This window comes from Panulirus ornatus, chromosome 27, assembly GCF_036320965.1.
Source record: "Panulirus ornatus isolate Po-2019 chromosome 27, ASM3632096v1, whole genome shotgun sequence".
Taxonomy (NCBI): domain Eukaryota; kingdom Metazoa; phylum Arthropoda; class Malacostraca; order Decapoda; family Palinuridae; genus Panulirus; species Panulirus ornatus.
In genome coordinates, this window is record NC_092250.1 from 19,733,749 (window position 1) to 19,757,170 (window position 23,422).

Consider the following 23,422-nt stretch of genomic DNA (forward strand, 5'->3'; position numbering starts at 1 on the left):
CTCTATCAACTCTATCATATGCCTTCTCCAGATCCATAAATGCTACATACAAATCCATTTGCTTTTCTAAGTATTTCTCGCATACATTCTTCAAAGCAAACACCTGATCCACACATCCTTTACCACTTCTGAAACCACACTGCTCTTTCCCAATCTGATGCTCTGTACATGCCTTCACTTCCTCAATCTATACCCTCCCATATAATATCCCAGGAATACTTAACAAACTTATACCTCTGTAATTTAAGCACTCACTTTTATCCCCGTTGCTTTTGTACAATAGCACTATGCAAGCATTCCGCAAATCCTCAGTCACCTCACCATGAGTCATGCATACATTAAATAACCTTACCAACCAGTCAACAATACAGTCAACCCCTTTTTTGATAAATTCCACTGCAATACCATCCAAACTCGCTGCCTTGCAGGCTTTCATGTTCCGCAAAACTTTTAATACCTCTTCTCTGTTTACCAAATCATTCTCCCTAACCCTCTCTTTAATTTCTTATATGCAGCTGTATTTTAGCCCTTCAGGATGTCATTCAAGAGACCAAGAGGTGCAGAAGATGTTGCTAGTGCTAATAAGTAAAAGCATAAATCGTTATCTGTGTTTGAAAAGTTGGAGTTACTGAAAAAATTAGATAATGGAACCTCTGTAAAGACTGTGAGCTTGTGCTATGAGCTCGGATCATTTACTATGTTTGACTTAGGGGTCAGTTTCTGTTTTCTGGCATTTTCTGGGGTCCTGCAATGGCCAACCCAAGGCTGCTGGATTAAAGAGGTACAACCCATATATTTGGAAAGTTGTATGGGAGGGTATTGATTGAGAGGGTGAAGGCATGCACAGAGCATTAGACTGGAGAGGAGCAGTGTGGTTTTACAATTGGTGGAGGATGTGTGGATCAGGTTTTTGCTTCAAAAAATGTGTTTGAGAAATACTTAGAAAAACAGATAGATTTGTACATGGCATTTTTGGATTAGAAGAAGGCATATAATAGGGTCGATAGATATGCTTTGTGGAAGGTCTTGAGAATAATTGGAGTGGGAAGAAAACTGCTGAAAGCAGTGAGGAGTTTTTATCAAGCATTCAAGGCTTGTGTATTAGTAGGAAAAGAGGAGAGTAAATGATTCCAAGTGAAGGTTGGTCAGTGGCAGGTGTGTTTGATGTCACTATGGTTTTTCAATTTGTTCATTAATTGGGTGGTAAGGGAGGTAATTGCAAGAGTCCTGGAGAGAGGGGCGAGTATGCTGTCTGTGGGGGATGAGATTGGACTTAGAAATTAATCAGCTCTTTGCTGATGATACAGCACTAATGGCAGATTTGAGTGAGAAACTGCATAAGTTGGTTACTGAGTATGGAAGAGTGCATGAAGGAGAAAGTTGAGAGTTAATGTGAATAAAAGCAAGGTTATTCCTTGCATTTTTTCTTTAAAGCATGTTGAGTATTCCTTCCATCTTTCTTTTTAGGGCCCCACACATTTTCTCATAATATATTTGTTTGATATGTTTGTGGTATTTTGCAGAGGTTCCTGGAAAATTAGTTACATTCTACCTTGTTTAGATGTTTCATTTAGAGCACACTGTTTTATGATTCCTTCCGTTACTATGCATATATTCTTATGTAGTGTATCTCTCCCATATTCTTCTTTGCTGTATATTTTTTGATTTTATATCCTAACTTAGTAATTCTTACTTTCCATTCTGCTGAGTGTGCTTGTGACTTATATCTAAATTCTTTCTGGTTGGTGATTTCATCTTGAGTTGATGTTTACACCATATGACTCACCATTATGCATCTTGGCTTATTATGTGTGCTTTGAACTTTTTCCTAGTTTTCTGTCTTATGGTGAAAATTACCATTATCACTTCACTCTTTACTTGATTTGCCATAACATGATCTGCAAATTTCAACCTTCATGTACCTTCAGTATTTGGTATTTGGAGCCATATTTTTCATTGATATTTTCTCGACCTCTTATGAGGTGTATTGCATATCTTTCCTAGATTGTTTTGTTCAGCTTTTTCTTTCTTGAGTTCTAATGTTTTCCTTTGCCTATTTTTATAGAATGTTTTTTAAGATTATTGTATTTTCTCTTTGTCTTCTTTTGAGCTTATACTCAGACTTGCACTTGGGTTTACTTTGAAACACCATACCATGCAGTCAATTTTCCAAGTTGTACAGATTTAAAGGTTAGTGCAATTCCTTGAAGCAACCTTGATATATCTTCCTCATCAGACTTTGTTCCAGTTGCTGCTGCTATGATTATTCTGTTTGCTAAAACTTCTTAACTATATTGATGTGTGTGGTTTTTACTGCATTCTCAACAAAATTCTGTTTTGGGAATCCCTAGCATACAAACAGGTTATTTTCCTGGACTTTATTTGTAAGATGTATTGTTTGGAAGTTGGAAAATATAAATGAATGATAATTAACATCCATTAGATTAAGCACTTACACCTGCCTGAAAGAATGTAATAGATAATGTATTTGAAATAGATATAGTTATAAAGCATTATATTAAGCAACATTTAATAAAAGTAAATGCACTTTTAAGTAGTTGCACAGTTTGTAAGTATGACTGGTCATTTTTATGTTGAACTAGGAATTGAAGTGATTTTTTGAGCTGTTTGTAACTAAGGGTGTTCTTAAGTTGAATGTTTATAAGTCAGGGACTTCCAGTTAATTTCCTGATTTGTTGCTATGGTAAAGACAATAGCATATACTCTGTCAGGCATATTTTTTATATTATACTTGATCGCCGTTTCCCGCATCAGCGAGGTAGCGCCAGGAAACAGACGAAGAATGGCCCATCCACTCACATACACATGCATAAATACCCATACATGCACATATACATACAAATACATATCTACATGTACACATCCACGGACATATACATATATATACACGTGCATATTCATACTTGCTTGCCTCCTTCCATTCCTGGTGCTACCTCATCCCACAGGAAACAGCATCACTACCCCCTGCTTCAGCGAGGCAGTGCCAGGGAAACAGACAAAAATGGCTGCAGTCACTCACACTTAGTCTCTAACTGTCCTGTGTAATTTGTTGAAACCACAGTTCCCTATCCACATCGAGGCCTCACAGACCTTTCCATGGTTTACCTCAGACGTTTCACATGCCTTGGTTCAGTCCATTGACAGCATATTGATCCCAGTATACCACATCATTCCAATTCACTCTTTTCCGTGCATGCCATTCACCCTTTTGCATGTTCAGGCTACCTACTCGATCAAACCACCTCACACCACATATTGTCTGCAGATATTTCATTTCCAACACCTCTACCCTCCTCCGTACAACCCTGTCTATACCCCTTCCCTCAGAACCATATGATATTCTTGAAACCTACCCATTTTTGTTCTCTCTCTCCACATGTTCTTTATCGCTTCTAGAACCTTTGCCCACTTTCCCACCCTATGATTCACTTCTGCTTCCATGGTTCCATTCACTGCCAAATCCACCCCTAGATATCTAAAACACTTCACTTCCATTTTTTCTCCATTCAAATTTACATCCCAATTAACTTGTCCCTCAGCCCTGCTGAACCTAATGCCTTGCTCTTATTCACATTTACTCCCAACTTTCTTCTTTTATACAATTTTCTAAACTCAGCCAGCTGACAACTTAGTTTTGTATACTTTTATGTGGGTAAAATGCATGTATGCCCTCAGTTTTACAGTACTATTTTGTTATTTTTGGTCAATTTTTTTTACAATATGTATTGTTTGATCTTCATTTCAAAGTATCTTATGTATCAAGTTTGCTGCTGTATATTGTTTTGGCAAAAGTATAGATCCTTGTTTGTGTTGTAGCAATAACATCAATGTTTTGTTGGTGTCATCTTTAGATACATGGTTAAACTTTGATTTATTTCTGTTGCTGAGTTCAATTTAAGTTGATCTTTTGCTTTATTTGTGTGCTTCTATAACTTCATCTGAAATAACAGTCTCTTCAGATTGCTTGAATATCCGTTTTCTTTATTTTATGTACTTAAATGTGACTTACACTTATGGTTTGCATCTTTCATTTCATTTTTGTCATAGGCGATGGTTAGGGGCAAAAGTCCTCTTTAGGATCACTTTCATGATTTTTTTCTTTTAAAGTTTTGGTCTCATATATTATGTTCTCTGCTTTTGTATTTAGTTCCATTCTTTGCATGACTCTCTCTTTGATCAGTCTTTGTTTTTTTCTTAGAGATTCCATGTTGTTTTTTGTCAGCATTTTGATTTTTTTGTCAAGTTCTGTCCTCTCCTTGCTCATTGCTAATATTTTTTTCCCTTCGTTTTCTCTTTCACCTGCAGTTTTCTTTTTGTTTTACACTATTTTTCTTTTTAGTTAAGTAGATATAATTCCTTTTACTGTATCCCTTATTCTTTAATAGAGCAATGTTGTGTTGTCCTTTTTGTCATAGTCTTTAGATGCCTCATTGTAACTCATATATTTGGTATTAGTTGTTGACTTCAGTTCACTTCATTAGTTCAGTATGGAAGTTCATGTTGCAAAGTTTACTAGGGTATTCAATTGCTTTATCATATTTACCTGTAGCAGGTGTTACCAGACTCTTCCTGCCTATAGTTACACTGTAGGTGAAAAGTCACTTTTAGTGAGTCTATCATTGCTTGTCGACATTAGGGAGTACATTCTCATTGAAGAGCTCCCTTCAAAAGATCTAGCATTTGCCTTCAACTGGAAATAGTTCAACCTGGGAACTCCAGAAGCTTCTGGCAAAGGAGTCTTGAGGCAATCATAGACAGATATATAGATAACTTTTGGAGTATTATGATCAGAGGATCTTGTTATATATATTTCACTTTTTGTGAAGAATGTCATGTCACCTGTAAGAAGATCATTTGTATTATTTTTTCTTGTTGAAGTATGGTTTGCCTTTATTAGGTTGAATGCTTCACAAATATTTATTATCATTTTCATTTGCTGTTTTTATGCTGATGATCCATTGATCAATGTTTTATGCTTAAATTTGCATCCATATTCTGTTCCTTATTCTTATTCTGTAGTTTCTCTAGATTATATTGTTGTACTGTTTGCTAAGCTTTATATGGGCATTTCAATATATCTCTGCTCTTGTTGAGATTTGATCAATGCTACTTTCTTAATGTTGGGTGATCTTTAAATCACTGTGTGTCATTTTTTGTATGGCTGGAATGTTTACTGCAAGTAGTTTTCACAAATCTTGTGACTTCATCAATAGTTGTTTTCCCTCATATCTGATACCTGTATGTACATTACTTACCACTCCTTGTTTAGCCTTAAGTCTGTCCACTCAGTCTCATACAGTGTGAATGTGCTTCTTTTTGCAATGTTTCAATAAGGCACACTTTTATTATTAATGAGAAATATACTGGGGTCAATGTGAAACATCCAGGATAAGCCGTGTAAACGTCCATTAGGCATACATGTGGGTAGGGAGCTATGGTTTCGTTGCATTACACATGACAGCTCTCGTATTGGTGTGAGCAGATGTGGCCTTTCTTCATCTGTTTCTTGGCACTACCTTGCTGATGCAGAGGGCAGTGATCTGGGAAGAAAAGAATGTATATGTTATCAGTTTTCTCTTCTCCTTTATGCATTTGTGCTGTTTCCTGTTGGGTGGGGGAGTGTCAGGAATGGATGTTGGTGAAATAAGTATGAATATGTACATATATATATATATATATATATATATATATATATATATATATATATATATATATATGGATTTGTATGTAGCATTTATGGATCTGGAGAAGGCATATGATAGAGTTGATAGAGATGCTCTGTGGAAGGTATTAAGAATATATGGTGTGGGAGGCAAGTTGTTAGAAGCAGTGAAAAGTTTTTATCGAGGATATAAGGCATGTGTACGTGTAGGAAGAGAGGAAAGTGATTGGTTCTCAGTGAATGTAGGTTTGTGGCAGGGGTGTGTGATGTCTCCATGGTTGTTTGATTTGTTTATGGATGGTGTTGTTAGGGAGGTGAATGCAAGAGTTTTGGAAAGAGGGGCAAGTATGAAGTCTGTTGTGGATGAGAGAGCTTATGAAGTGAGTCAGTTGTTGTTCGCTGATGATACAGCACTGGTGGCTGATTCATGTGAGAAACTGCAGAAGCTGGTGACTGAGTTTGGTAAAGTGTGTGGAAGAAGAAAGTTAAGAGTAAATGTGAATAAGAGCAAGGTTATTAGGTACAGTAGGGTTGAGGGTCAAGGCAATTGGGAGGTAAGTTTGAATGGAGAAAAACTGGAGGAAGTGAAGTGTTTTAGATATCTGTGAGTGGATCTAGCAGTGGATGGAACCATGGAAGCGGAAGTGGATCATAGGGTGGGGGAGGGGGCGAAAATCCTGGGAGCCTTGAAGAATGTGTGGAAGTCGAGAACATTATCTCGGAAAGCAAAAATGGGTATGTTTGAAGGAATAGTGGTTCCAACAATGTTGTATGGTTGCGAGGCGTGGGCTATGGATAGAGTTGTGCACAGGAGGGTGGATGTGCTGGAAATGAGATGTTTGAGGACAATGTGTGGTGTGAGGTGGTTTGATCGAGTAAGTAACGTAAGGGTAAGAGAGATGTGTGGAAATAAAAAGAGTGTGGTTGAGAGAGCAGAAGAGGGTGTTTTGAAATGGTTTGGGCACATGGAGAAAATGAGTGAGGAAAGATTGACCAAGAGGATATATGTGTCGGAGGTGGAGGGAACGAGGAGAAGTGGGAGACCAAATTGGAGGTGGAAAGATGGAGTGAAAAAGATTTTGTGTGATCGGGGCCTGAACATGCAGGAGGGTGAAAGGAGGGCAAGGAATAGAGTGAATTGGATCGATGTAGTATACTGGGGTTGACGTGCTGTCAGTGGATTGAATCAGGGCATGTGAAGCGTCTGGGGTAAACCATGGAAAGCTGTGTAGGTATGTATATTTGCGTGTGTGGACGTGTATGTATATACATGTGTATGGGGGTGGGTTGAGCCATTTCTTTCGTCTGTTTCCTTGCGCTACCTCGCAAACACGGGAAACAGCGACAAAGTAAAAAAAATATATATATATGTGTGTATATATATATATATATATATATATATATATATATATATATATATATATATATATATATGATACAGCGCTGGTGGCTGATTCATGTGAGAAACTGCAGAAGCTGGTGACTGAGTTTGGTAAAGTGTGTGAAAGAAGAAAGTTAGAGTAAATGTGAATAAGAGCAAGGTTATTAGGTACAGTAGGGTTGAGGATCAAGTCAATTGGGAGGTAAGTTTGAATGGAGCAAAACTGGAGGAAGTAAAGTGTTTTAGATATCTGGGAGTGGATCTGGCAGCGGATGGAACTGTGGAAGCGGAAGTGGATCATAGGGTGGGGGAGGGGGCGAAAATCCTGGGAGCCTTGAAGAATGTGTGGAAGTCGAGAACATTATCTCGGAAAGCAAAAATGGGTATGTTTGAAGGAATAGTGGTTCCAACAATGTTGTATGGTTGCGAGGCGTGGGCTATGGATAGAGTTGTGCGCAGGAGGATGGATGTGCTGGAAATGAGATGTTTGAGGACAATGTGTTGTGTGAGGTGGTTTGATCGAGTAAGTAACATAAGGGTAAGAGAGATGTGTGGAAATAAAAAGAGCGTGGTTGAGAGAGCAGAAGAGGGTGTTTTGAAATGGTTTGGGCACATGGAGAGAATGAGTGAGGAAAGATTGACCAAGAGGATATATGTGTCGGAGGTGGAGGGAACGAGGAGAAGTGGGAGACCAAATTGGAGGTGGAAAGATGGAGTGAAAAAGATTTTGAGTGATCGGGGCCTGAACATAGAGGAGGGTGAAAGGCAGGGCAAGGAATAGAGTGAATTGGATCGATGTGATATACTGGGGTTGACGTGCTGTCAGTGGATTGAATCAGGGCATGTGAAGCGTCTGGGGTAAACCATGGAAAGTTGTGTGGGGTCTGGATGTGGAAAGGGAGCTGTGGTTTCGGGCATTATTGCATGACAGCTGGTGACTGAGTGTGAACGAATGGGGCCTTTGTTGTCTTTTCCTAGCGCTACCTCGCACACATGAGGCGGGAGGGGGATGGTATTCCATGTGTGGCGAGGTGGCGATGGGAATGAATAGGGGCAGGCAGTGTGAATTGTGTGCATGGGTATATATGTATGTGTCTGTGTGTGTATATATATGTGTACATTGAGATGTATAGGTATGTATATTTGCGTGTGTGGGTGTGTGTGTGTGTACATTGTGTATGGGGGTGGGTTGTGCCATTTCTTTCGTCTGTTTCCTTGCGCTACCTCGCAAACGAGGGAGACAGCGACAAAAATATATATATATATATATATATATTATTTTTTTATTTTTTTTTATTATACTTTGTCGCTGTCTCCCGCGTTTGCGAGGTAGCGCAAGGAAACAGACGAAAGAAATGGCCCAACCCCCCCCCATACACATGTATATACATACGTCCACACACTCAAATATACATACCTACACAGCTTTCCATGGTTTACCCCAGACGCTTCACATGCCTTGATTCAATCCACTGACAGCACGTCAACCCCGGTATACCACATCGCTCCAATTCACTCTATTCCTTGCCCTCCTTTCACCCTCCTGCATGTTCAGGCCCCGATCACACAAAATCTTTTTCACTCCATCTTTCCACCTCCAATTTGGTCTCCCTCTTCTCCTCGTTCCCTCCACCTCCGACACATATATCCTCTTGGTCAATCTTTCCTCACTCATTCTCTCCATGTGCCCAAACCACTTCAAAACACCCTCTTCTGCTCTCTCAACCACGCTCTTTTTATTTCCACACATCTCTCTTACCCTTACGTTACTCACTCAATCAAACCACCTCACACCACACATTGTCCTCAAACATCTCATTTCCAGCACATCCATCCTCCTGCGCACAACTCTATCCATAGCCCACGCCTCGCAACCATACAACATTGTTGGAACCACTATTCCTTCAAACATACCCATTTTTGCTTTCCGAGATAATGTTCTCGACTTCCACACATTCTTCAAGGCTCCCAGAATTTTCGCCCCCTCCCCCACCCTATGATCCACTTCCGCTTCCATGGTTCCATCCGCTGCCAGATCCACTCCCAGATATCTAAAACACTTTACTTCCTCCAGTTTTTCTCCATTCAAACTCACCTCCCAATTGACTTGACCCTCAACCCTACTGTACCTAATAACCTTGCTCTTATTCACATTTACTCTTAACTTTCTTCTTCCACACACTTTACCAAACTCAGTCACCAGCTTCTGCAGTTTCTCACATGAATCAGCCACCAGCGCTGTATCATCAGCGAACAACAACTGACTCACTTCCCAAGCTCTCTCATCCCCAACAGACTTCATACTTGCCCCTCTTTCCAAAACTCTTGCATTTACCTCCCTAACAACACCATCCATAAACAAATTAAACAACCATGGAGACATCACACACCCCTGCCGCAAACCTACATTCACTGAGAACCAATCACTTTCCTCTCTTCCTACACGTACACATGCCTTACATCCTCGATAAAAACTTTTCACTGCTTCTAACAACTTGCCTCCCACACCATATATTCTTAATACCTTCCACAGAGCATCTCTATCAACTCTATCATATGCCTTCTCCAGATCCATAAATGCTACATACAAATCCATTTGCTTTTCTAAGTATTTCTCACATACATTCTTCAAAGCAAACACCTGATCCACACATCCTCTACCACTTCTGAAACCACACTGCTCTTCCCCAGTCTGATGCTCTGTACATGCCTTCACCCTCTCAATCAATACCCTCCCATATAATTTGCCAGGAATACTCAACAAACTTATACCTCTGTAATTTGAGCACTCACTCTTATCCCCTTTGCCTTTGTACAATGGCACTATGCACGCATTCGCCAATCCTCAGGCACCTCACCATGAGTCATACATACATTAAATAACCTTACCAACCAGTCAACAATACAGTCACCCCCTTTTTTAATAAATTCCACTGCAATACCATCCAAACCCGCTGCCTTGCCGGCTTTCATCTTCCGCAAAGCTTTTACTACCTCTTCTCTGTTTACCAACTCATTTTCCCCAACCCTCGCACTTTGCACACCACCTCGACCAAAACACCCTATATCTGCCACTCTATCATCAAACACATTCAACAAACCTTCAAATTACTCACTCCATCTCCTTCTCACATCACCACTACTTGTTATCACCTCCCCATTTGCGCCCTTCACTGACGTTCCCATTTGCTCCCTTGTCTTACGCACTTTATTTACCTCCTTCCAGAACATCTTTTTATTCTCCCTAAAATTTAATGATACTCTCTCACCCCAACTCTCATTTGCCCTTTTTTTCACCTCTTGCACCTTTTTCTTGACCTCCTGTCTCTTTCTTTTATACGTCTCCCACTCAATTTCATTTTTTCCCTGCAAAAATCGTCCAAATGCCTCTCTCTTCTCTTTCACTAATACTCTTACTTCTTCATCCCACCACTCACTACCCTTTCTAATCAACCCACCTCCCACTCTTCTCATGCCACAAGCATCTTTTGCGCAATCCATCACTGATTCCCTAAATACATCCCATTCCTCCCCCACTCCCCTTACTTCCATTGTTCTCACCTTTTTCCATTCTGTACTCAGTCTCTCCTGATACTTCCTCACACAAGTCTCCTTCCCAAGCTCACTTACTCTCACCACCCTCTTCACCCCAACATTCACTCTTCTTTTCTGAAAACCCATACAAATCTTCACCTTAGCCTCCACAAGATAATGATCAGACATCCCTCCAGTTGCACCTCTCAGCACATTAACATCCAAAAGTCTCTCTTTCGCGCCTGTCAATTAACACGTAATCCAATAACGCTCTCTGGCCATCTCTCCTACTTACATAAGTATACTTATGTATATCTCGCTTTTTAAACCAGGTATTCCCAATCATCAGTCCTTTTTCAGCACATAAATCTACAAGCTCTTCACCATTTCCAAGGGAAGGAGTAGCAGTACTCCTGAAACAGGAATTGTGGAAGTATGTGATAGAATGTAAGAAAGTAAATTCTCGATTAATATGGGTAAAACTGAAAGTTGATGGAGAGAGATGGGTGATTATTGGTGCATATGCACCTGGGCATGAGAAGAAAGATCATGAGAGGCAAGTGTTTTGGGAGCAGCTGAATGAGTGTGTTAGTGGTTTTGATGCACGAGACCGGGTTATAGTGTTGGGTGATTTGAATGCAAAGGTGAGTAATGTGGCAGTTGAGGGAATAATTGGTATACATGGGGTGTTCAGTGTTGTATATATATATATATATATATATATATATATATATATATATATATATATATATATATATATATATATATATATATTGATATATGTTTATATATGTATATGTATGTATATAGGTTTGTGTTTGTGTATGTGAGTGACTGCCTTTCACCATCTGTTTCCTGGTGCTAGCTCACTAATGTGGGAAGAGGTGATCATGTATGAAAAAGAAATTATTATTATCCTTTATGTATTTATATAAATACTTAACCTTCATTTAAGAGTTCACAGCAGTTAAGCTTTGTACATACACATACATCTTCGTGTTATTATTTTTCTGTCTCTAAGGGTTTTTGTTTCTTTGGAGTACACCTGTTAACTTCATTCCATTGCTTCACTCTCACAGATCTCAAACATTGCTCATATTGTTGCCCTTTCTCACAATGTTGGTGTTTTCTGTCCTCTGTGGTGTTACGCCCCTGTTACTGTAGTTTTTTGATGTAATACTGTAGGTTTTCTAGAGATATTGTTTTTAGTACATGCATCCTTATGTATGTGGGGTTATGGACTTGCATGTGTATGTATGTATGCATGCATATTGCATACTTTGTATATCTGTGTAAGTAAGTGTTCAAGGGAATGTTGACGAAATGCATCAGGAAAAAAGGGACAATGGGATTGTAGCAAGAACATGCTTCTCTTAAGAAACATATCTATTCTACATTTAAACTAATGAAATGGAAAGACAGGGTGAGAGATGGATGATCTACAGGAGAAGGGAAGTGCAGTAAAAATCAATGCAAAGACTGCTTTGTGGAGGGAATTTTGCCTATATCTCACCTTTGTAGCTGTAAATGGCCAGCACAACAGATTGCTAAGTGATAAATAAGACATTATTTTTTCTTAGCATATTATTCTCTAAGATTACAGGAATTCAAGAATCCTGGTGCATTTAAGTAGGACATAATCATTCCGGACTTACACCAGCATAGGTTGAGATGTAAGATCAGGAAGTCTTTTGCTTTAAAGGACATGTCAGTAGTGTTAAAACTCACACCTGACCAATGACATGGAAAGCGCCTACCCAAATTCTTACCTCGAGGGTGATTATTAGTGTAGTTAACATTATATGTAATACTTACTTGAGTTGACAGAAAAGAAATGAAGTATTAAGTTTTGCAGCAAGAATGACTGTCATAAAGTATGGCAAAAAATGCCAAAGCACAATTGTCTTATACGGTTCCCATATAAGAGGAAGAGGGGAGATGCACCATTGTTCCTGCCCGGCCCCTTCCCATCATATTTACTTCATTGGCATTCCCTTTATCTACATCAGGAAATGGGAGGAGCTTAGGATCAGAAAGATGAAATCTTGTCATCACACAGTTATCCAGCCATCACGCCAGTCCTTGGCTTATTTTTGAGATTTAATAAAGCATAATATATTTGAAGAATTTTGATATCAAATCATCATGAAAAGAAGACCTCTGGTCTGATAGGGTTAATTCTTTGTGGCATTAGTTGCATGTCACTAGAGTTATTCTTTTATTGAATTGCTTGTGGTTATCATTGTGATTGGGAATGGATATGTATATGAAATAGCTCCTCTTGTCATGATAACAGTCTTTAGGATCTTGATAGGGTTGTGGAAATAGTAACTTGGAAGTGAATTGACTGGTCAAAGAAGGTCTTGTATATGAATCTCAGTTTCCAGGGAAATTAAGGAATATATCAAGAAAAGACCTAGTGTATGAAATAGATTAATATTTTTATACCAGGTTGCCTTGAGAGGGTCTGGGTCATTCGAGTTTAGAATATTAGGATTGTGTGTTTTGCTAGACATTTCAATTCCTGCTTCATTTTGTATATTGCATCAAAATTAAGTTATTCTTACTTTGTTCCGTAAGCAGGTAATTCGATAAACAGTTACCCTAAATGCAGAAAACAGATCTTAGTCATCATCAGCTTCTTCAAAGCTACGTTTTTTAAGTATTCATTTGGATTTCTGTTGCGCTATTCAGTGTATGTAGGGCTAGTTACTTGTCCTTGGTTTCTTCCAAGCAGGAGAAAAGCCAAAAGCTGATAACGGTTGGTGGGCTGTACCACATGGTGTGGTCTTCCTTTTGGACGTCTTCATGGAGAAGTGATAACCAAGATCTAACAACACCAGGTCTTAACACACACACATGACTCCAACCCTTCTGCCTGGCAGCATGATGTCATGTGGTATCTTTAGAGAGGAAATCAGAGTCTGCCCGTGTGGCAGCTTTGTTATTGTCATCTCTTTCTAACTGCTAATGTATTGATATCTTATTGATTTGCTAATTTCGTTTAGTGAGTTGCAAAGTTAATGATATATTTTTTCATAGGCATCAGAATAAGACTGTTGCTATTGAAGGAAAAAAGCGTTTCAGAGAGATACATATCTCAGAGCATAGCGCTTAATAGGACAAGAAATTGTATTGAAGAATGGCATACCAAAGAGGATGGTAAATGTTAGATTGTACGCTTGGTATGGGGTAACTCTGGATGACTGGTTAATCCATTATAACCCTGTTGACCTGGTACAGTGGTGCCATCATCACTTTTTTGTGTTTGTGAAGCTAGTGACACTCCTTTTATAATGTTTTAACATAAAATTGAAATATTTTGTAAATTTTAGATGTATATGCTACCGTAGCCACCCTTTGACCATTAACCCCCTCAGGACAACACTGCTGATGCACTGTCTCAAATGACCGATAAATTGAACCTAAAATTTATCTAGTCCATTGTTTTTAATGATAAATTTGTGATTTTCTAACGATGGGTATGATGTCTGCTGTTTTGTTTTTCATTACCGAACTCAACATTTATTAGAGGTTAAAAAGCAAAATTGATATGTATACTGTATTGCAAATGATACATACACATGTATAGTCATTGCAATATTTATATTACATAGTAAATCAAGTATATCAATATTTTTTCTTTCAACATGTAACCATAAGATGCTCTGAGAAACACAAAGGTATTGTATCATTTGAACCAACCTCATATCTCAGTCTCTTATGTGGGACTTGCCATGGCTAGGTCACACATTTTGAAAAAAAATAAAAGAGGATTTACTCGTGTGTTGCATGGGGCAGTTTTTTCATTTCATTAAATGAAATTCAACTAAAATGTATTTACTCGTAAAACAAAGAAAAAATATATGATTTTTTTGTAAATAGAAATAAACAAGAAAAATTCCCCTAATGTTCTTTCAAAGTTTGGTAGTGAGCTATAGCCACTACATTCAAGTTTGGTAATATTTCAGTTGATCCTTCGTTACTTGTGAGGGTATGGTTTTTATTCCGCATTTTACTATAACTCACAGTGAGTGTGTATGTCAGCTTTTTGAGAATCACTTTAAAACTGAGAAAAGCTTGTGTATATATATATATATATATATATATATATATATATATATATATGGAACCATGGAAGTGGAAGTGAATCATAGGGTGGGGGAGGGGGCGAAAATTCTGGGAGCCTTGAAGAATGTTTGGAAGTCGAGAACACTATCTTGGAAAGCAAAAATGGGTATGTTTGAAGGAATAGTGGTTCCAACAATGTTGTATGGTTGCGAAGCGTGGACTATGGATAGAGTTGTGCGCAGGAGGATGGATGTGCTGGAAATGAGATGTTTGAGGACAATGTGTGGTGTGAGGTGGTTTGATCGAGTAAGTAACGTAAGGGTAAGAGAGATGTGTGGAAATAAAAAGAGCGTGGTTGAGAGAGCAGAAGAGGGTGTTTTGAAATGGTTTGGTCACATGGAGAGAATGAGTGAGGAAAGATTGACCAAGAGGATATATGTGTCGGAGGTGGAGGGAACGAGGAGAAGAGGGAGACCAAATTGGAGGTGGAAAGATGGAGTGAAAAAGATTTTGTGTGATCGGGGCCTGAACATGCAGGAGGGTGAAAGGAGGGCAAGGAATAGAGTGAATTGGAGCGATGTGGTATACCGGGGTTGACGTGCTGTCAGTGGATTGAATCAAGGCATGTGAAGCGTCTAGGGTAAACCATGGAAAGCTGTGTAGGTATGTATATTTGCGTGTGTGGACGTATGTATATACATGTGTATGGGGGTGGGTTGGGCCATTTCTTTCGTCTGTTTCCTTGCGCTACCTCGCAAACGCGGGAGACAGCGACAAAGTATAATAAAATAAGAAAAAAAATATATATATATATATATATATATATATATATATTTTTTTTTTTTTTCCAAAAGAAGGAACAGAGAAGGGGGCCAGGTGAGGATATTCCCTCAAAGGCCCAGTCCTCTGTTCTTAGCACTACCTCGCTAATGCGGGAAATGGCGAATAGTATGAAAAAAAATATATATATATATATATATATATATATATATATATATATATATATATATATATATATATGCTATAGTTTCCATTAGCATATCGTTGGCAGTGGTTGATGGATCAGACGTGAATTGTGGGGAGTGGTTGTGGCAACATGATATTTGCTAATATTCAGAATGAAACATTGATAATAGTGGAGTTTTCATCTATATCATTTATGTCTCTAGTGAGTATTGAGTGAGTATTGGGCTAGCAAGAATATTTTACATCTGGTAGAAAGAATATTCTTATTGTCAATGAAAAATTCCTTATGCTTCTGACAATCTCTCATGGTGATGAGGTTGTGGTACTTTGTCTTTCATTTTGTTTTAATTCATAATTGAATAATATATGAAATATTTAACCATGGATCACTTTGAATAGAGCTAAATTCATATGAACTAGATTTTATTGGAACTTTCAGTTTTACAGGACATCCCTTAGTGAATCTTAAATGTATTGTGGCATAATCCTCCCTTCCTTGAAGTTTACAATGTTGGGTTTTACTGATGTCGTAGATCAAGATTAGTCACTACCTGGAATTTGCATACCTTGAAAAAGTAGGGGATGTTTCTGTACGTTTTCAAGCAAATGAGTTACAGTCTTGCCTCGCATGGGGACAGTGATAAGGGATTGGCCAGGGACGTGATTTCACGAGTGATTGGTAAGATCAAGTATGCATTAAGTATTCAGGATGAGTAGAAGCTTAGATTGTGTAATTAAAACTTATTTCTTGGCAAACCAAGGCTCCTCAGTGATTCTTGCATGTAAGACTTGCCTCCAGTTTACCACTCTGCATCATTAGTTCATATGCCGGTTGTTTTGATATTTTCACAGGGCAAAACAGTGTACATCAATGTCCTGTGGGGGATAATGGATACATTATGATCCCTCTGTGTGTACACTTGTGTATACATTTTTAATGTATTAATCTAATGAATTTGCACTATCATTTCATTCTGCCCTTGTACATACAATGTTAATTGATTGTATTTTAAAAATACATAGAATAAATTTTTTCCATAAATGGCAGCCACTGTATTTACCCTTAAGTAGTGTGTGTATGCACAGGAAGTGCACTTAGAATGATACTAAGTGATTGTTTATTTAGTTTCTAAGACAATGCCTTGTTCCCTTTAAGTTAAAGTATCAAGGACTGACTTTTTTCAAACTGTATTTGCGACAAATTGTTTATATCACTTTCTGCTTTAAATTCTCATCTTTCAAGACTAGCTATTCACCAATGTAAAAAATAGTAACGTTAAAGAAATTGTATGCTTCTCAGCCTTCGAATGATATCTAATTATCATTTTTTTTGTCTTATGAAGTGTATCAGCTTCCTACCATGCGCCCCTGAAATTTTTACTAAGGATATGAGCGTGCTTTCTGATCTCTGTTTTGAAATCGAGCTCTACCACATCATGAAATGGATGAATTGATATAAGGTACTCTGGCTGAAAACTCACTTGCTGTTCTTCAAAATATTGTAATGGATTAGGCTGTAGTATTGTTTGCAAATACCTGACAGAAATTAGACAGTTGATGTTTATGATTATAACTCTCCTTTCTTTGAAAACTGAAATTGCAGAGAGGTAACTGTGATCAAGTTTTTTAAGACCTAAAAGACACCTCTAAGTATCTCTGAAGGGGATACAGTTTGAAATGTCGAGTTGTGAGAGTCAGAAGAGATTTAAATTGTAGCATAAAAGATAAGATACTTTGAATATATGAAATTTTACTCCTCTGATGGTATGGTTTTTTAGGCTTTATGGTGAGCCAGGAACTCTGGTACTCAGAACCTGCCCAGAACTCTGTTTACTAAGTATTTCATGAAGGGTTTTCTATGTAATCAAGTACTGCGTTTCCATCATCACACACTTTGAATCAGCAATTCTATCTTCCAAATTAGCTAGACCCTGCCAAGCATCATCAGGGTCACCCAACAAATCACTGTAGCTCCTCTCACCTCACACTGTCTAGCAGATGATGGACTGCCTTTGCCCTGGCATGTTTTATTACACACAGTCAGTATATCAGACAGCATACATGAATTTAAGAAGCTGTATGTTGGTAGAGAATGTTCAAAAGATGGGGTTCAACAAGTGTAAAACTCCCTCCCCATACAATACAAATAGGTAATTTGCATGCAGTGGAAGATGAACATCAATCCTGTGTTGTCCATTGGTCCGTTTCACCCTATTACCTTGATTTTTTTATTATTAAGAATATTTGGAGAATTTGGAGACTGCAGTCCTTAAGACGTCAGTACTTGTGTCAAAGCTTTTTCCATGCTTAATTCTTCCGTTGGCATGGAATTGAACTTTGTTCATTGTGTTGAGGAACAAGCAAGTTGACCTCAACACAGTGGAGAATTTTAACATTAGCTCATATCACCTCAAAGGAGCACATTTTAGCCAAGAACAGCGTTTAGTGCCTCAGCTAAGGGACATGTAGCTGAAGTCAACTGGCTTCTTGATTAATTTAAGCCAAGGCATTTTCTAATCACTGCCTGTTTTAGGGGTACTTATCAGACATTGTGGAGTAAAAACAGCAATGTTTGGTGGAGATTCCACAGGTGGCACCTTTCTCCATGGAGTATGGCAGCATGTTCAAGATTTATACTTCAAACTAATGGTATTTTCGAATCAGTAGTTATTTCAGTGAGGTGCATCTTCCACATCATTAAAGCTTTAAACTCTTAGTTACCTGTGAGTTTCACATAACTGAATAGGGCCGATCCTGTGGTCATTATATGCGTTCACTGGCCGCACTTACCCTTTTGTACCATTTGGAACATGTTCCAGGATGAGTACTACCTATTCCAACTTCATTTGATGCATAGAAATAGAGATGAGTCAGAGTCAGCTGGGTAACCAAAAAATTGCCAGTGCAAGTGATATTTGACTCAACACAGTATGGTATGTAATGTCTGGATGGTGGTTTGTTCTGCCCTAGGCAGACGCCACTCTACTCAGTATGGTATGTACCATCTGGATGGTGATTTGTTCTGCCCTAGGCAGACACCACTTGGCCTTTAGAAGTTTTCTTTTGTTACTACTGAGGATTGATTTGGTTTGCTGCATGTAGAGCATGATATCCAGTATTCAGTTTATTCAGTTATGTGTGTGTCATCTCAAAGGAGCAGCCACCTATAAGAAGAGACAAATGATATTTTTTTCAAGCATGAAGCTTTAGTCTCACAGTTATACCACAAATACAGTTATTATTTTTGAGAATCTTGCATTATGTACATACCCCTGACATTGAAGCAAAATAGGCCTGAAACTACTCAGCAAGGCTCTAACTGTGTGAGTCAAGTATAGAAATGGGAAAATGTACCGAATTGAATTTAGTTTCAAAGATTGTTTTGTCTCGCATAAAGAACCTTGTTCAGGTTATGCAAAATCAAGCATCTCTGCTCCATATTTTGTTGATAAAGTGGTAAGTTTTTTTTTTAGGGATTTAAACTTTTTAGTTATTCTTTTCAAGATCATGACTGTTCAGATTATTATATTTCTTAGTGTCCTTGTTACCTTTAGTGTGTATGATGCTGTTGGTGGGGTATTTGTTTCTGTTAATATCTATGATACTGCTCTAAGGGTTGGTTACACTTAGTGATGGTGATACTGTTGATAAGGCTTTTTTTTACTGTCCTGGATGTGGTTGGTGAGGTTCTTCATTACTTTGTGATGCTTTGATAAAGTTCTTTGAAATTCTTTCTATCATTTCTTTAATTAGATCATTAAATGGATCTCAGAAGCTGCTGCATGTCTTCCATATTATCCAGATATCATGAGATTATTTTGCAGTGTCCTGATTTGATTTTTTTACGTTGTCTTGAGTATTAGAAGTTCTCTTTGTCCTCAAGGCAGAATACACTCAAAGTCTTTTCCACAAATTCATCAGGAGTAAATTGTCAATGAAAGAGTAGCTAATAAGGCTGAGGGATTGCGAGGCTGATATTAAGATATGCAAGGAACAGAATGACAAGTTCAGAAATGTTTTATAGTACAAGATATTATAGCTTTAACCCTAGCAAGATGGAATAGGGAGAAAATTTGGAAAACATTGAAATATCTTGAAAAGACAGAATAGTAAAAGGCCATGACTTACATAAGGCTTACAGTCTTTATGGAATTTCTCCATATTTGCTGAAAATGTGTGCTGATACACTTGGCACTCCACTTGAAACATTTTTAAAGATGTTAATGGAGAAACGAAGAGCATCTAGTTAATGGAAGAGGGCAGACTTCTTACCTATCTCTTAGAAAGAAAACTGCAAGGATGTGCTGAGCTACAGACAGTCTATATGAAGAGCTTGGTCTGTACATCAAATACTGGAAAAGATAATCAGAAACTTAATAATGACCACTTGTAAAGGAAGAACTGCTTAAGTGAGAGGCAGCATGGTTTCAAGGAAAGATAGTGTGTAATAAACGTCCCAGACTTTGTGAGAGTGAGAGTCATTTTAGACAAGAGAAGGCTGGATGGATTTCTGCATGTGGAATGCCAGAAAACATTTCACAGTGTACCAATCAGGAGACTGATAAAGAAGTGGGATCTTCAGGCAGGAATAATGGGGAGACTACTTCAATGGACAGATGATTATCTTGGTGGAAAGGAAAGGATGCATGTCTGGGAAACCTCAAAATGGGCTGAGGTTAACAGTGGCATCCTCAAAAGGTCTGTTCATGTATTACTTCTCTTCTTGGTCTATATAATGACTTGCCTGATAGATCAGACTCCTTGAATATGTTTACATATAATGCCAAGGTCATGAGGGAAATTAAAAGGGAAGAGGACTGCATCAACCTACAAGTGGACTTAAACATGCTCAAAAGTTGGTCTGATACATGGTTAACGAACTTGAGCCCAAGTAAATATACTATAGTGAGGATGAAGCACAGTGAATGAAAGCCTCATTATGTATATTGTTTGCGGGTATGAAGGCCACAGAATTCAAATTGGATGTGGAGCGTTGCTAAGTTCAGTAAAGAAAAAAAATTTTCGTACTTGAATACTGTTTCTTTAGTTAGCAAGGTATTGCCAGGAAGAGATGAAAAAAGGCTGCATTCACTGACGTCCATTCTCTAGCTGTCATGTGTAATGCACCAAAACCACAGCTCCCTCTCCACAACCAGGGCTCACAGACCTTTCCATGATTTACTTTGAATGCTTCACATGCCCTGGTTCAGTCCAATGACAGCGCATCAACCCCTGTATACCACATCGTCCCAATACACTCTATCCTATGCATGCCTTTCACTCACCTGCATGTTCAGGCCTTGATCACTCAAAATATTTTTCACTTCATCCTTCCATCTTCAATTTAGTCTCCCTGTTCCCTCCTTTTCTGATACATATATCCTTTGTCAACCTTTCCTCACTCATTTTCTCTATATGTCCAAACCATTTCAGCACACCCTCTTTAGCTCTCTTTCACACTCATTTTATAACCACACATCTTACTCTTTCATTACGTACTCGATCGAACCACCTCACACCACATATTGTCATCAAACATTTCATTTTCAGTGCACCCAATCCTTCTCTGCACAGTCTTATCTATTGCCCATGCCTCTCATCCATCTGGTAATGTTGTGACTACTATACCCTCAAACATGTCCATTTTTGCCCTCGCACATAATAATCTTTCATTCCACACATTTATCAGAGTTCCTAGAACCTTTTCCCCCTCACCCACTCTGTGACTTGTATATGCTTTCATGGTTCCATTTGCGGGCAAGTCCATTCCCAAGTATGTAAAACACTTCACTTTTTCCAATATTTCTCCATGCAAACTCGCACCCCAACCAACCTATCCCTCATGTATGCTAAATGCATTCACATTTACTCTCCTCCTTTCTGGATCAGCAACACAACAGACTGTTAGAAGATTGGGGGGAACAACTTAATACCTTTACCATTGCATGAACCTTGCAAATGGGGAGCTATAAGCCAAGGCAAAGAAATATTGAATAGTTAGAAAATTCAGGCTGGGCTAAGTCAAAAAGCATTTGATGATGTACTGCATGGGAGGCTGATTAAAAAGTTGGATCACTGAGCAGGATTAGGGAGAAACTCCTTTGTTGGATAGAGGGGGACAAAGGAGCCATCTCATAAAGGTTCGAGGTCACCAGCAGAGCACCACAGGGTTCGTTTCTGAGTCAATTGCTCTTCTTGATCTATGTAAATGCCTTGCCTGAGGGTATAGACTCCTACTTGAAAATGTTTGCAGATGATGCAAAAGTTATGAGAAGTGATTTTCATGGAGGATAGCTTCTCTTTGTAAGGAGACCTTGGCAAAGTTGTTCTGATACATGGGTGATGAAGTTCAACTTGAGTAAATGTAAAGTAATGAGGATGGGTCACATTGAAAGAAGACTGCAATATGCTGCAGGAATCTGTACTTGAGAAAGACTGGGGAGTCAACATTGTCCCCAACCTGTCACCAGAGTCTCACCTTAAGAAAACAGTTAAGGAGACATTGTTAGGAAATACTGAAATAGCATTCAAATTCATGGTTAAGGAACATGTTCACATTGTACATAAGACCAAAACTAGAATATGCTTTTCAAGTGTGGTCACCACATCATAAGAAATTATGCATGAAACTTGTTAAAATTGGTGGGAGGAAGTACTTCTGCGGTTACTGGAGACAGCATACAAAACATAAATTGTTTGTTAGAGAATGTTCAAGAGATGAGGCCCCATAATTATAAATCTTCCCTTAACAGTAGAAATAGGTGATGACACAGCCAGAAATGAATACTGCTGTGTTTTATGGTCACCTCTGGAACAGTTAGAAATAAACATATTAGAATTCAGAAGCACTTTTCAAGCAAATTGAGCAGATGGAACATATGGACTACCACAAAAAGATGAAAGAATTGGAACCTTATAACCATAAAAGATGAAGATATTTGATGATCTACACGTGGCAACAAATTGAAGGTATAAAAGAAAATGCATCAATCCTGAAAGCTTTTTAACAGGGAAAAAGCAAAAATAAATCATACAGTAATATATGACAGTCCAGCCACAAAGTTAGAATGAATATTCATTGTTCTGCCAGGAGAAATAAGAAACATGAATTAACCAGCTCCAGAAACAGAAATGAATGTTTGACATATGGTTGGAATCTGTCCGAGATGAAAAAGATTCAATAATTGTGTAATGTAGGTGGCAGCTGAGAAGTCATATACATCAAGCAAAAAGTGTGATGAGTGATTTGTGCAAGCCCTACCATTCTGACTAAATCTTATCATAGGTAGGTAGAAACTCTGTCTCTCACTGTGGTGAGCTCTTTGTACTAGCCATGCTTTTATGACTATATCTCTTTGTAGGTACTCATTAGTAGGTACTCTCTCTGTTTTATTAGATTCAGACAGAAAGATATTTACAGTTGGTTGTGGCAAGATCCAGAGGAAGAAGACTTGGACAAGAAAAAAAGAAATCATAAGTCAACAAATCACAGGGTTGGAGAATTTATTAGAAATTACTGAGAATCAGGATCAGAGGTTAACAGATTTGAAGGAGAAGATGGAAAAATTGAGGAATCAGATCAATGAACATGGAAAGTAGTTTGCCATCAGATAGAAGTGGAAAGCAGTTTGCCATCAGTTGGGGGTAGAAATTAGGGATTTGAAAAAGTCAAAGGGCATAAGCACAGGGCACTTCAGTTCAGAGGATTCAGCAGAAATATAAGTAAAGGAAAGATATATATTTTATATTCATTATGCTTTGTCGCTGTCTCCCGCGTTAGTGAATTA

At 38.3% G+C, this 23,422-nt stretch overlaps 1 protein-coding gene across 16 annotated transcripts in view; it reads left to right on the forward strand.

Annotated features, from left to right (window-relative positions):
• The window catches only part of Prp40 (pre-mRNA processing factor 40), a 214,917-nt gene that overhangs the window by 154,333 nt on the left and 37,162 nt on the right, over positions 1-23,422 (forward strand). The window contains exon 22 of one of the 16 annotated variants that reach the window (XM_071678369.1): positions 13,336-13,494. The exons of the other annotated variants lie outside the window; for them this stretch is intronic. Within the exon in view, the coding sequence (XP_071534470.1) occupies positions 13,336-13,354 (19 nt within the window). The 3' untranslated portion in view covers positions 13,355-13,494. Of the gene's footprint in view, positions 1-13,335; positions 13,495-23,422 lie in introns of those variants that run through there. 16 annotated transcript variants of the gene reach the window in all.